Source organism: Monodon monoceros, unplaced genomic scaffold, assembly GCF_005190385.1.
Source record: "Monodon monoceros isolate NGI ecotype Baffin Bay Population unplaced genomic scaffold, NGI_Narwhal_1 Super_Scaffold_18, whole genome shotgun sequence".
NCBI lineage: Eukaryota > Metazoa > Chordata > Mammalia > Artiodactyla > Monodontidae > Monodon > Monodon monoceros.
The window spans coordinates 39,650,018-39,663,247 of record NW_021703774.1 but is presented as its reverse complement, the minus strand read 5'-3'; the positions used below and the strand labels follow the sequence as shown (position 1 = coordinate 39,663,247).

The following is a 13,230-nucleotide window of genomic DNA, read 5'->3' as shown; positions in this document are numbered from 1 at the left end:
GAATTATAATTAGGTTATAGCGCAATAAAAATTTAACCATATTCTAAAAACTGTTTCATATTAGACTTCCAGAAGGGTGTCAAGCTATATATCATTGTTGTTTTAAAAGAAAAAAAAGATTTGTATGATTTACAGTAACCTGTTGTTTCACTAAATATGTATATGTTTCTTTAATATAGGAGCCGAAGTTGCTTTGGTTGGTGGCTTGAAACTTCTAGCTAGACTGTCACTTCTTACAGAACAAGACTTATGGACTGTTAATGGACTTCCAAACGAAAATAACTCTTCGGATCATCTGCCTTTATTGGCTAAATTCAGACTTGAGCTCTGACTTCTTTTTTTTTTTTTTTTTTTTTCGGTACGCGGGCCTCTCACTGTTGTGGCATCTCCCGTTGCAGAGCACAGGCTCCAGACGCGCAGGCCAGCAGCCATGGCTCACGGGCCTAACCGCTCCACGGCATGTGGGCTCTTCCCGGGGCACGAACCCGTGTCCCCTGCATCGGCAGGTGGACTCTCAACCACTGCGCCACCAGGGAAGCCCTACTCTTCTTTGATTACATATATACTGTGCTTTCCCATTTATGTTCTTTTTCAAAGAATGTAAAGTTGTTCTTAAGAGTTTGCATGTTACTTATTTTTACGCTATGGAATTTCTGAAGAGGTTATGTTAAATGCTTGAAACAGGTAGCAGAAGAAACAAGTTTACAACAATTTTTTTTTGATAATGAAAAAATATTTTCCTGACAAGTGAGATCTAAACACTCTTTATTGTAAAAGAGTTGTAAATATTTATTATAAATTCCAGTAAAATTGACAGTGATTTTTAAATATAGTGCAGTTTCTTTAGTCCTCTTAGTAAAGAATTTCATGTTTTTGGCAAGCTTTACAGTGGATCCAAAATATCTTTGAGTTCTTACAAACCACAGCTCATTTCCCTTGCAGAGGCCCAATTTCATCATGAGGATCATATGTTTGTTGAGTCCTAAGTAGTTCATCTCAGAAATCATCGGGTTCACAAGTGTCCAGCCAACCATTGTAGTTTGTTTTTGAGGGGGCTCAGTAATGCTTTCCAAAATTGTACAGATTGCTTAATCCATCTTCTTACTATCCTGAGCCATGTAATATGCCTGCATTTTATTGGGGAAATATAGGTCACCATAACTAGTAGGATGAAGTGCTTTACACAAGCCCACTTTCCATCCTGTCATAGACCATTGCAGGAACCTAGGAGAGGCAGAGATTGGGGTTATGCCTTGTGTTTCCCTAGTAATTTTTTTTTTTTTTAATATTCAGTTTCAAGAAAAGATCCCTGGATTGGGAAAGATATTTTATTTTACTTAACTAATCCTGTAGAAATTTATTTTATTAGGAAACTTATATTTGGAACAAAGTGGCAGCTATAAGGTTATTTTTATTTTGCCTTAGAAATAAGAGGAAGCCAGCAAAACTCTAGAGAGATATCAACTTGGAGACCTAATGCTCGTAAGTAGTAACTTTAACTGTTTTGTTTTGTTGTGGTTTAACTGTTGTTTTGTTTCTAAAATGTTTTATCATGATGCAGCAGTGTGAGATGATGCTGATTTTTTTTATAAAGTGGTGAAGAGCAGGCCTAAAATATCCTGTATAAGTGGCTCTGTATAAGTGTTTGAATCAAAAATTTTTAAACATAATTGAAAATTTCCTTTTTTAGACATTGGGATCAAAGAATTATGTACATTTTTACTAAATAATTTTATACTGAATTATACAGTGGGTTTTACAGTGGGTTTTTTTTACAGTGGGTTTTCTTAATAGAATACTTCATCTTAAATTAGAAAGCAGCAGCTACTTTATAGTCTTGGACTTTAAAAGTTTTTCTACTAAAGTATTTACTACAGTTTTTAAAAAGTAAACCAGATAAATACCCCCAAAAGGCATGTGGGTTACAAGGATTTGCCTAGTAAAAATTATAGCGATAAGCAAGTACTTTTAACTGTTTAATGTCTTTCTCTCACAGTATTAACTATAGTTCTAGGATTTTTCATTTCGTAGTAAGTTTTCAGAAAATTGTATGTTCTAATTAGCAGATATTGTCATCATCAAATAATAACAGCACATAGTATATCCCCTTTTAGTATTGGGGAAAGAAAAATGAAGATTCATTGATTACTACTTTGTGTTGTGTGAATTTATTAACTAACTTTATATATAGGTATTGTTGATAAACATCCCTGAAAACCTCTATGAAAACTTAATTTTTTGTATCCTGATTAATATATTGTGATTTTAGGCCCTTTTCATGCGCTTCACTTCAATAGAGTTAATCCATAAAATTGCTTTCTACTTTAGCTTATAGAATGAAGTATTATTTTGTGTACTGGAGGCCAAAGGGTCCATGTAACATCATAGCTTTTTAAAGCTCCACTAGGGACTTCTCTGGTGGTACAGTGGTTAAGAATCCACCTGCCAATGCAGGCGACATGGGTTCAGTCCCTGTTCCGGGAAGAACATACATGCCACGGAGCACCTAAGCCTGTGTGCCACAACTACTGAGCGTGCAAGCCACAACTACTGAAGCCTGTGCGCCTAGAGCCCGTGCCCGCAACGAGAAGCCACTGCAGTGAGAAGCCTGCGCACTGCAACGAAGAGTAGCCCCCACTTGCTGCAACTGGAGAAAGCCTGTGCACAGCAATGAAGACCCAGTGCAGCCAAAAATAAATTCATAAAAAAAAAAAAAAGCTCCACTAAAATTAACGTCCATTTTCTTTACTTTTTTTGGTCCAAAGAGTTAATAACTCTGTTGGATCCTTGTATTTATCTGCCAAAATTAAATTAATTTAAATTTGGTTAATTGCTGAAACCAAATCTCCCAGTCTCAAGCGCTATGCTATCCAAGTGTGTGTGTGCGTGGTTTTTTGTTTGTTTGTTTGTTTTTTTGGCTGCACCCTGCGACTTGTGGGATCTTAGTTCCCTGACCAGGGATTGAACCTGGGCCATGGCAGTGAAAGCAGAGTCCTAACCCCTGGACCTCCAGGGAATTCCCTATGCTATTTAAGTTTTAAATGGAAAGGGATATATTATGGAGTAATGAAATTTTGGCTTTACTGTATGTAGCCTTTGCTATCAGTATGCGTGTTTGAAATCATCTTTTTTGGAGTTTAGCAACTGTCTGCTTTTAACCCTTTGCTTTCATAAAAAAGCTAAGATCCAGAGGATTCAAGGGGTTGGAGAAACATTCACGTCAAGTCATTTGCACTTTTTCCCTGTAAGTTACCTAATATATTATTGTACTAGTACATCTGTGCCTGAAGATTTTGTGGTAGATGTACTAAGCTGTGTAACTGACTTGTTGCCTCTTCTAAATTGTTTCATTACCCTTTTCAGCCTTTATTACTTAGGGTGATACCAAAATATAAGTGAATTAAGATACACCAAAATAGAGTGATGTTTAACACAGAGTCTGAAAATTGTGGATGACAACAAGGGTGAGAGAGTGATGAATTAGTTTACCAACAAGGGTGAGAGAGTGATAAATTAGTTTACTAGGACAAGTATGTAGTAAGAGGAATAAGAAAAAAATCACACCATTTATATTTTTAGAAGGAAAACAATCCTTGAGTTTCCAGGATGGTTTTATTAAAGTCCCATGCTGTGTATAAACATACAAGTGATGAGAAAAACATTAACTTGAAACATGCACTTACCTGGCATTCTCTAAAATACCATTATACAAGTTTTCATTTACTTAGAAAAATACCCACTAAAACAATCACAGTTTTTCTTAAAAGATTTTTTAAAAATGTGTTGGCCAGAACAAAGTCCAAAGAATAAACAAGATTCTGAATTGCACGTCAAAAAAACTGTACAAGGTTGTACATAAAACTATAGCTTACAAAAGCCTCGGGTATAGTAAGAATACTGAATTAAGATTTCCAAAGTTCTATTTACCAATTTCTATTAATAAAATCCTTATGAAATAATTGACTTAGAAAAAGTGAAATGCTCATGATTTCAGAGTGTATAGAAAACACTAAATACCACTTTCTGAAATAAAGTGTACTCAAAACAGCACAACATGTAGTCTAGAATCAAACTTTCTGTCATTCATTTAAACTTTGCATGTATTGCCATAATGGCTTAAGCATAAAATTTCTCTTGGGTTAATAACTTTAAAAACTAGATTTCAGATCACTTCATAGTTTTGTTTTTTATCTTTTGCATTATAGCCAGTTTTAAAATCAGTTCTAGGGGGTAAATCATGTCTTTTTTTTTTCTTGCCTTATCAATTAAATTACTTCACTAGAATGTAGGAGTTTGTTGCCTTTCTCATATCTTTTAGAAATTAACATACTCCATAGGCAATAAAAATAGAATAACAACCAAGAACATTTTAAATAAATTTTCATGTTTCTGTGACTAACTCTTGCTTTGGGGAAATGAATCTTAAAATCAAGAAATGAGTGTGGAATAAATCAGGTTACTAATTGAATCATTAAGCCAGTTGGCAGTTTTAAGGCTTATACATCCGCATATTAGAAACAGGTTGTATTCCTATTCCTTTCCCCTTTTCTGTGGGAAACAAGAGGCTATGCAACTCTTGACATTCCATATTTTAGATTGGACAGTACTTAATACTTGGAAAATCCTATTCCAAGCTCTTAGAATGATTGCAATGTTATAAGTAGTCTACTTATTGGATATAGTATTTTCAGATTGATAAACATGATGGTATTTCATCTAGAGAGAGAGCTAGGTCAGTATTGTTTTAGAATGAGAATGAAACGATTCACTGGCGACTGCAAACATCCAAATACAAGTGGCCATGAGGCTGCAAATGGGTTCATCTTGTGAAGATTAAGGATAACTCATTTTAAATTCTGCTAACTGATAGTACTATTCTTGAGGAAAGTGGTTAAGTTCCGAATTTTTAACTTATGCTGTATTTTAATCTAACTGAGATGCACACTTCAGTCAAAGAAAACCAGAGGGGTAAGCACTGAGACTGAAATAACACTTTTGTTGACTAGCAGACTTCACTTAAATATGCCTTTTGGTCTCATGAGTTGGCATGGTTGCTAAGATCAAACAAATGAAACGGAAGCTGTACTCTTGATAACATACAGACTTGGTATGCTGTTAGAGTTATTCTGTGTGGTCTGCAGCCAGAAGTTACACTGTAACTACCATATGCAGGCCAGATATTCATACTGTGCTCCGTGGACTAAATCACACTATAAGGTGTAACACTGTACCTGAAGACTTTTCCATTAAAACTAAGGTTCTGCTTCTCTAATTCATTGTATTCTCCAATACCAGTTGCTAAGCATCCTGAAGTGGTACCTAAAAGCAAGGTACTGGAAAATAATCACATCGTGTTGTATTTGGTCTTAATATAAGACATCAGAACACATCTCTAACAACAGTGAGTCCTTCAGAATCGAGGCCTGACTTAGAGTTTCGGAATCAGGTGAAATGGGATCAGCAAGGTTAGCTGGTTCTCAAGACCTACTGATTCACTCCTGGCCTGTGCCTTTGAGTGTGTTACTGTCAGAGGTAATTGCAATACTGCTAAATTTGTGTAACAGTTCATGACCCTGTGTGCTTTTTGCTGGACTCTGCAAAGTTTAAATGTTAGTGACAGAACATAGACTAGCTTCTGAACGTGCTTTTCTTTTGTTTTGAAAGAACAAAAACTGCTGTCAGTGAATGCTTTAAGAAAGATTTAAGAAAGAAGTAACTCCAAGGTCCTGAAAATGGTTTCCCGTATTGCCAGAAGAATTTCAGTGCTTTTCTAGTAAAACACTTGCATATATAATACCTTAAGTTTCATCGCATGTGTGCACCAGGAAAAAAATTCCAGACCTTGTGGAGATCCCCATGGAAAATATTGGGGAAACAATACAAATAGAATATAAAAAAACAAAACACCATTAAATTTGCATATCTGATGTCAAGATGCTGAGGTAATATTGACTGCTTACAAAAAGACCCCACCAATCTTTGCCACTGTTATTGCTGAAAAAGACATTAATACTGATTGAGTTTACCTTACTATATCAAAAGTGGGAGGGAGGGTTTCATGAACATTTACTACTGCTGTTTAAAACAAGTAAAAGAATGTAGGTAAATGGGAAAATATAAAACTACAGTTATGGTCTTATCCTTTCTCTCTGGAGTGAGGGAGACAGTCTGACCGCAGTGGGATTTATTACTTAGCCTTTTCATGGTTGTCCCTTCGTGAATTTTTTTAAAGTTCATTGTTACCACCCACTCAGAGTCTATTCCAAGTGAACCCTTACAAATAAAATTCACAAGTTCTTAATAAATAGTTGCAGTTCCTCCTGAAGATGCTGGGTAAAGTGCAGAAAGAAGCACCATAGAAGCCCTGTTGCTGGCTGTATTGCTGGCCTAAATTCGGATCTGATAGCCCACTTCATTCAGAGTGCTGAGATCAGCCACCTTCTTTTCAGGCAGTGCAGGCCTAAGGGTAAAAGAAAGACGGTAGGCGAGAGGGGAAGGGACAGAAAGATCATTCAGTATTGTCAGGGACCTCTACCCTTTTGGTATTTGCCCCCCCTACACACACACACCAGCCTTAGCTCCCAACTCCACCTCTTGTTTCTCAAGTCCACCTTTATAGGTTTTAAGGAACCTTTTAACAGGCTTTCAGTGTAGAGTTCAAAAAAAATTTACAGGTTGCTCAATGAGTTTGTTCAACTTTAAGCCTGAACTTGGTCACACTAACTTCTGAAACCTAGTTTCTGTAAACCTTGCAAGGGTCTAAAAACGTTTGACTACAGTAGAACTGAACATCTGAACCAAATTCTCCTAGAAACCTTGGCCTCCTCGTGTCGGTGCCCTGGGGAAGCCCAGCACCTACAAGATGTCTCAGGTGACTCAGGTTCTTGTGAAGGTTCTCAGTCACTATTCATTCCAGGCTTGAGGGTATAAAATCAGGATGAATCTTTTAGAATTCATCTGTAAAAGCAGGTCAATGTGGAAAATCATTCAGTGGCAAATCGCCTCTCTTCCCTAAATACATTTTCTCAAGCACTTTCCAATATGACAGTACACCCAAGCATTTATAGGAAGTCGTAAGAAAGTACTTCAAGGTGGGGAAAGAAATCATTCAGTAGCACATCATCTGTCTTCATCAAAGATACTTCCTAGGTGACTTCCCAATATAAAATCATACCTAAGTGTTCTCATGATTTATCTCCCAATTTTTTCCATTTTTAAAATGAGCCTCGGGGCTTCCTTGGTGGCGCAGTGGTTGAGAATCTGCCTGCCAATGCAGGGGACACGGGTTCGTGCCCCGGTCTGGGAAGATCCCACATGCCATGGAGCAACTATGCCCGTGTGCCACAACTACTGAGCCTGCGCGTCTGGAGCCTGTGCTCCACAACAAGAGAGGCCGCGACAGTGAGAGGCCCGCGCACCGCAATGAGGAGTGGCCCCCGCTCGCCATAACCAGGGAAAGCCCTCGCACAGAAACGGAGACCCAACACAGCAAAAATAATTAAATTTTTTAAAAGGCAAAATTCCTTAAAAAAAAAAAAAAAAATGAGCCTCCTCCTCACCTTCTTTGGTAAGACATAACCCAGATTGTAAACCAGTATGTCTGGGTTCTAATTGAAAAGTTTCACGTTTTTACAAGAAGATCAAAGACATTTATTTTTAGGTTACACTTGAACCTTGTCTTTAAGTGTGAAAAAAAGAAGAGAGAGACCAAAATGAAAATATAATTGTTTAAAAGTTTCTTGGTTTATACCTTTGAAAGATTTCCTAGCTGTAAATTTGTTTTTCCCTTGGCATGAATGTGGTCCAAGTCATTCAGTGTTGCTAGAACGAGAAATCAACAGCTAGCTTTTACTTAGGGTGCTGCTCGATAAAGGACACCAGGCTTAGTTTCAGCAACAAATTCTACCACCCCTCACGTTCTCATTCTCATTCTCTCTCTCCTTGGCCCTCCCTCTCTCCCCTCTTCCTCCCTCTCTCCCTCCCTTTCTTGTTTTCAGACATGTGCCATTTCTGAACAGTCATTAGCAGTCTATGATCATCCCCTCTGAAACTAGATTATCCAAAGTGGTACAGAAACCTTCCCTGACCTGCTACTTGGCACTACTAAAATAACTTGGAACCTTTCTTGTCTCCGTTGCACGGGGCTTACTTCTCAGCTGGACCACGTGCCCTGCTTGATTGGTCAGGAATCATGCCTCTCATTCTTTTGTGTATCTTCTCATGGTGCCCAGGATACACAGATGATGCTAATAAATATGGTCGACTGTGGGTAGAAATCCCAATACCTCCTTGCCTACACCCTTCATTGTATCAAAAAGCCTAAGGCTTCTGACCTTCAGGGCAATGGTGTCCTCCAGCGCATACATGCCCTAGAGATTAGCCATTCCCTATAAACAGAGCCACTGCCTCAGGCCTGGTAGAGTGGCTCCCAGGGACAACTGCAAGAGCCATTCTTGAGTTGACGGCTAAAGGGAGCACACTTTTGCTTGAGGATTCAAACTTAAACTTGTATTTCTGCCCTAGTCCTTGGCCAACTAATGTGGGGAGAACTAGGGTTTTTGCAGACAAGCCAGGTTCACAGTCCATATGTATCAATATCTTGTTCATTTTGTCATAAAGCCTGAAAGAAGTCTGTTTTGTCTCCTTGCCTGGCGTGGTGCTGTCTTTACAAAGAGCTAATATGAGACTTTCTCCCTCAAGTGGACTCCCCTTAAGTTAGCATCAGCCTAAGGCAAATGTGGTTAGAAAGGTAAATTACTCCCCCCTCCGCAGGGTGCCCCACTTTTAGAAAATTCAGTAGTCAAAAATCCACTGGCCGGGCTTCCCTCGTGGCGCAGTGGTTAAGAATCCGCCTGCGAATGCGGGGGACACGGGTTCAAGCCCTGGTCCGGGAAGATCCCATATGCCGTGGAGCAGCTAAGCCCATGCGCCAGAACTGCCGAGCCTGTGCTCTAGAGACCGCAAGCCACAACTACTGAACCCACGTGCTGCAACTACTGAAGCCCGCGCGCCTAGAGCCCGTGCTCCACAACAAGAGAAGCCAGTGCAGTGAGAAGCCCGCGCGCTGCAACAAAGAGTAGCCCCCGCTCGCCGCAACTAGAGAAAAGCCCACACGCAGCAACAAAGACCCAATGCAGCCAAAAATAAATAAATAAAATTAATTTATTTTTTTTAAAAAATTCACTGTCCAAAGGATAAGCTTGAAGTACCCATGTGCATTCCTTGCTTTAGAAAAGGATTCAATAAGGATCATTCCCTATAGCAATTGAAATAATTTTCCACCATGGCCGCTCTTTAGATCTCCGTTGCCTCTGAAAGTTTAGCAATCCCTTGTGCTTAACAAGAGAATCCCTTGCTCCACAGTCCTCGCAGCACCTACCAATTAGCTCACCCCAGTTTCCGAACCTTTCTCGCACATGCTTTCTTCCTGGCCTGGCATCTTCCTCAACACCAAGTCACACCTCTCCTCCTTCTGAGACTCTAAAGGTGCTGCCCTTCCTATATGAGAATAATGCTAGTAAGACCCTAGCTTCATATCATTTCTCAGGTGTTGGGATAAATCTGCACTGACCTATTTTCTCTCCCTCGGTCCTCTCACCAACAGCACCTGCTGGAAAGTCAGTGGCAGGACAGGCGACAGGGTAGGTCAAGGAGAGAACAAACCCTACCCACTCAGCCCTGTAACGAGGGCTTCCCTGGGGTCACTGCAGCAACAGGCCACAGGCACAAACCACACGCTTGCCACCTCCTCAGAAGCCACTTTTTGGCCACTCTCCTGGCTTCCTCCTTTTGGAGCCCCTCAGCCCTGATGAACAGAATTTTCATATTTTTTGAACTTTCTGTGCCCTGAAAATTTCTCCCTTTACCTTGCCCGTGTTCTGCTCTCAGCACCCTTGAAAACAGATGCACTTTAATGAGGGGCTCTTATGTGGGAATTCCCTGGCATCCCAGGGGTTAGGACTCAGCGCTCTCACTGCCAGGGGCCCGGGTTTGATCCCTGGTCAGGGAACTAAGATCCATGAGCCGTGGCAGTGTGACCAAAAATAAATAAATAATTTGGGGCTCTTTGGCCTCCTTTTTCTAAACCTTTCCTTATCACTTCCACCAGTTCCCCACACCTTCCAGGTGCTGAGAAATCACCGTTATAAATAGCTTTTATTTATTAGGCACTTACTCTGGGCCAGGCATTGTTCTAAGCAGTTTACATGGGTGAATTCATTCTCACCATAACGTTATGGCGCTGACAGTGTTACTACCCATTTTACAGAGGAAGAAAGGGAGGCACTGAAAGGAAGCTTGCTCAAAGTCGTGTGGTTATTAGCAAGTGGTGGAAACCAGAGTTCTTCCCCAGAATCTAGAGCCCATGCGCCTGACCAAGATGCAAACTGACCCCCATCCCCATGCAAAGTATCCTCCCAAAGCATCTGAAGATGACATCAGGCCACTCCTGCCTGTGCACCTTGGCTTTTGGAATGCCTCCTGCTTGTCTTCTTGTCATCCTTTCAAGAACCAACCCAGATGCCACTTCTCCCCTGCAGTATTTTCCAACTTCCTCTCCCCACAGCACACTGCTCCTTGCTCTGTATGTGCTGGTGTTTCCTTTTGTACATCTGCTAAAGAATCTCGAAGGCTCATAATCCTTGTGCCTGCCTCAGAGACTGCAAACAACTTCAGAGCAGGGATCAAGTGAATTCATCTGTGAATCCCCACTGTTGCACCTGTACCTCTGGATAAATTTTTATCTAGTTCTGACTAACGTGTAAACGACTGATAGGACTTCATTCTGTTACGTTTGTCATGGGATATTTTTATTTTAACAAAGTCCTAAGCCAGGAATTCAAGCCACCATGACACCATTCGAAGAATTAACAAGTAGGAAGAATTTTTTTTTTCTGTGAGAGGCTTTACCTTATCTCCGAAAGCTATTTGGGGAACCTGCCTACTTGTACAGCTGAATGTGGTTCTGCAACGACAGACAGCTTGGGGGCTTCCAATGGAAAGGGACTAAGCTGTCTCCTTCCTCTGTATCTCCACCCCTCCCACCTCCCCCCAAGAGCCCAGAATCCAGAAGAGGGGGAAAAAAAAGGTTAACACTGGCAGAAAATGAGTTAAACTGAGATTCCTGGTGACCCATCCGTAAGGTGAAACCCTTTTCTTTCTCAGCAACACTGGTTACAATTTCCTGGCCTGGCGAAGGGCAGAAGTGGGTTATCACAGCATGCCACCTGCCCGTGGACCTAGCCAGAAATACTGTTCAGTCCTTGCCAGCTCGTCTCAGGGCCAGAGCTGGGGGAGCTATTGAGTATGGAGAGGCCTCTTCCAAGTACTCCCCTGGCTATAATTAGAATGTTGCAAGGGGGGTTATTTTTAAGAAACACAAGCACCAGGATAATGATTCAGCCGGGTCTGCGCTTGCCCAGAACCTCGCATCAGATCCAGGGTTATTATTTTAGAACAATATATTTCTCCAAACCCCTCCCCAGTCCAAACAAGGAAAAGAAGTCAAAGGATTCTCCTCTGGAAAGCTCTCGGGCACCTTCTACTTTAGGGGAAGCGGGGTAGGGACTTCAGGTTTCCTTTGATGCACTTTGTGGATGGAAAAGGGGGCCCTCCTCTCCGAGCACAAATGGAAAATCCCAGCCCCAACCGTATCCAGGGTGAACCAGGGTGACGGCTTGATGGCCTGGTCCCAGGTCCACCCTCAGCCCCACCCTCAGGCCTGCATCCCAGGAGTCAGCCGCAGCGGAGCTGTGCAGAGGGGGAGGTGGGCTGTGGAGGACAGGGCAACTGTTCCACGGAGAAGGTATTCTGTGAGACGTGCCACTGCTATTCACCACACCCCCTACTGTTCGCTAACTACACCTTGACAGTCCGGGCAGAGTGAACCGTCTCCAGGTGGCACATCGTGTCTTCCTCAGGGCCGAGGAAGAGCTCGGCTAGATTGGATGTTGGTGTTGAAGCCGCCAAGAAGCATCAGAACCAGAAAGTGATGGCAGCACGTTGGGGACAGAAGCGGGGACAACATCATATCCTGGGGCTGAATGAGTTGGCGTGCGTCTGTGTGACACTGGCTTTCAGGAAAGAGGCAGTAAGTGGAGGAAAAGCCTACGGCGTTTTCCCTAAAACCACCCAGTCCCCTTTCTGTCCCTCCAACTAAGGGCTGTGTCTGGGGCATCTCCTCTGCTCACATCCCAACTCCCCAGCCCCCAAGCTGTCACTGGGTAGGACGGGTCAGAGGGCCTGAGTGGCAGCCGGACAGCAGGGCTCCTGGAACTTGCTTGCTACCCACTCATTCACAAGAATTTATTAAGCAGCACCTTGCAAGTCTTGGGGCTACCAAGACAGATGGCAGCTCAGTGGAGCCACAATCCACTCCCCTTCCTTCCAATGGAAATTTACCTCTTGCTTCTCCCCTGCGAGTGTGAGATACTGATTCAGGGACAGGGCCCAGCTCTGTCCAGTTCAGGGCCGCCTGATGGGGACACACAGACCACCAGTCGGGCTGCTCATGCTTCTTGCTCCTGTTTCCCCTGAGGTCACAGCCCCTCAGGGTGGGGGTGCATGTGCCCGTGTTCACACGCACCGTCCTCGCACACCACACGCTCGCAAGGACCAGCTGAGCTGTGATCCTTGTGGTCTCTGGATTCGAGAAAGGGATACACGGTAAAGGAGCAATGTTAATCTCTCGGTCCTCAGCGTTAAGGGTGTGGAACGGGCTAAATCAGGGATGGTGTTGGCCCAGCATTCACAAGCTCAGGGAGACCCCAGGCCCTCCTCTCTGGTCTAGTCTGGCAGCAGTCAGGTCAGGCCAGGGCCTGATTTAGGACTCATGGCCCATGCGGGTACGCCTCAGGGACGCACACTGGTGGGTGGTTCCCGCCCACCTGTCAGCTTCATTCAAAGCCAGTCCTGCTCCTTGCTCACATTCCTTACTTCCCAGGACCGCAGGCACCACTGCTGGCAGCTGACAGGGCAGACAGCTGAGGCTGCTATGTGAACAGACAGGCTTGAGGCAAGAGAGATGTGGCTCTGAAAAGATCCTCCAGCCCTTTGCCCTTTCTTCCAAGCCCTCCCCAGCCAGGAGCTCTGGCCAGAGACCAAGAGCCATGGGCCACTGAGATTCCAGGGCACAGCTTCCAGGCTCTGGTCTCACCTCCCCTTTCCATGGCAGAGAACCCCTGTAGGAACCCCAACCGGGCATGACTGTTTCAATCGTCCGCTCTGGAGGCT

At 42.7% G+C, this 13,230-nt stretch overlaps 2 protein-coding genes across 5 annotated transcripts in view; one reads left to right on the top strand and one right to left on the bottom strand.

Annotated features, from left to right (window-relative positions):
* Positions 1–12,495, top strand: part of ANGEL2 (angel homolog 2) — a 28,050-nt gene extending 15,555 nt beyond the window's left edge. For 3 of the 4 annotated variants that reach the window (XM_029229128.1, XM_029229129.1, XM_029229130.1), the window contains exon 9: positions 180–3,844. In XM_029229128.1, the coding sequence (XP_029084961.1) occupies positions 180–331 (152 nt within the window). In that variant the 3' untranslated portion in view covers positions 332–3,844. Of the gene's footprint in view, positions 1–179; positions 3,845–11,918 lie in introns of those variants that run through there. The other variant, XR_003794484.1, reaches the window with a different exon arrangement.
* The window catches only part of VASH2 (vasohibin 2), a 34,570-nt gene continuing 27,396 nt past the window's right edge, over positions 6,057–13,230 (bottom strand). The window contains exon 8 of the mRNA XM_029229131.1: positions 6,057–6,460. Coding sequence (XP_029084964.1) covers positions 6,388–6,460 — 73 coding nt within the window. The 3' untranslated portion in view covers positions 6,057–6,387. The remainder of the gene's footprint in view (positions 6,461–13,230) is intronic.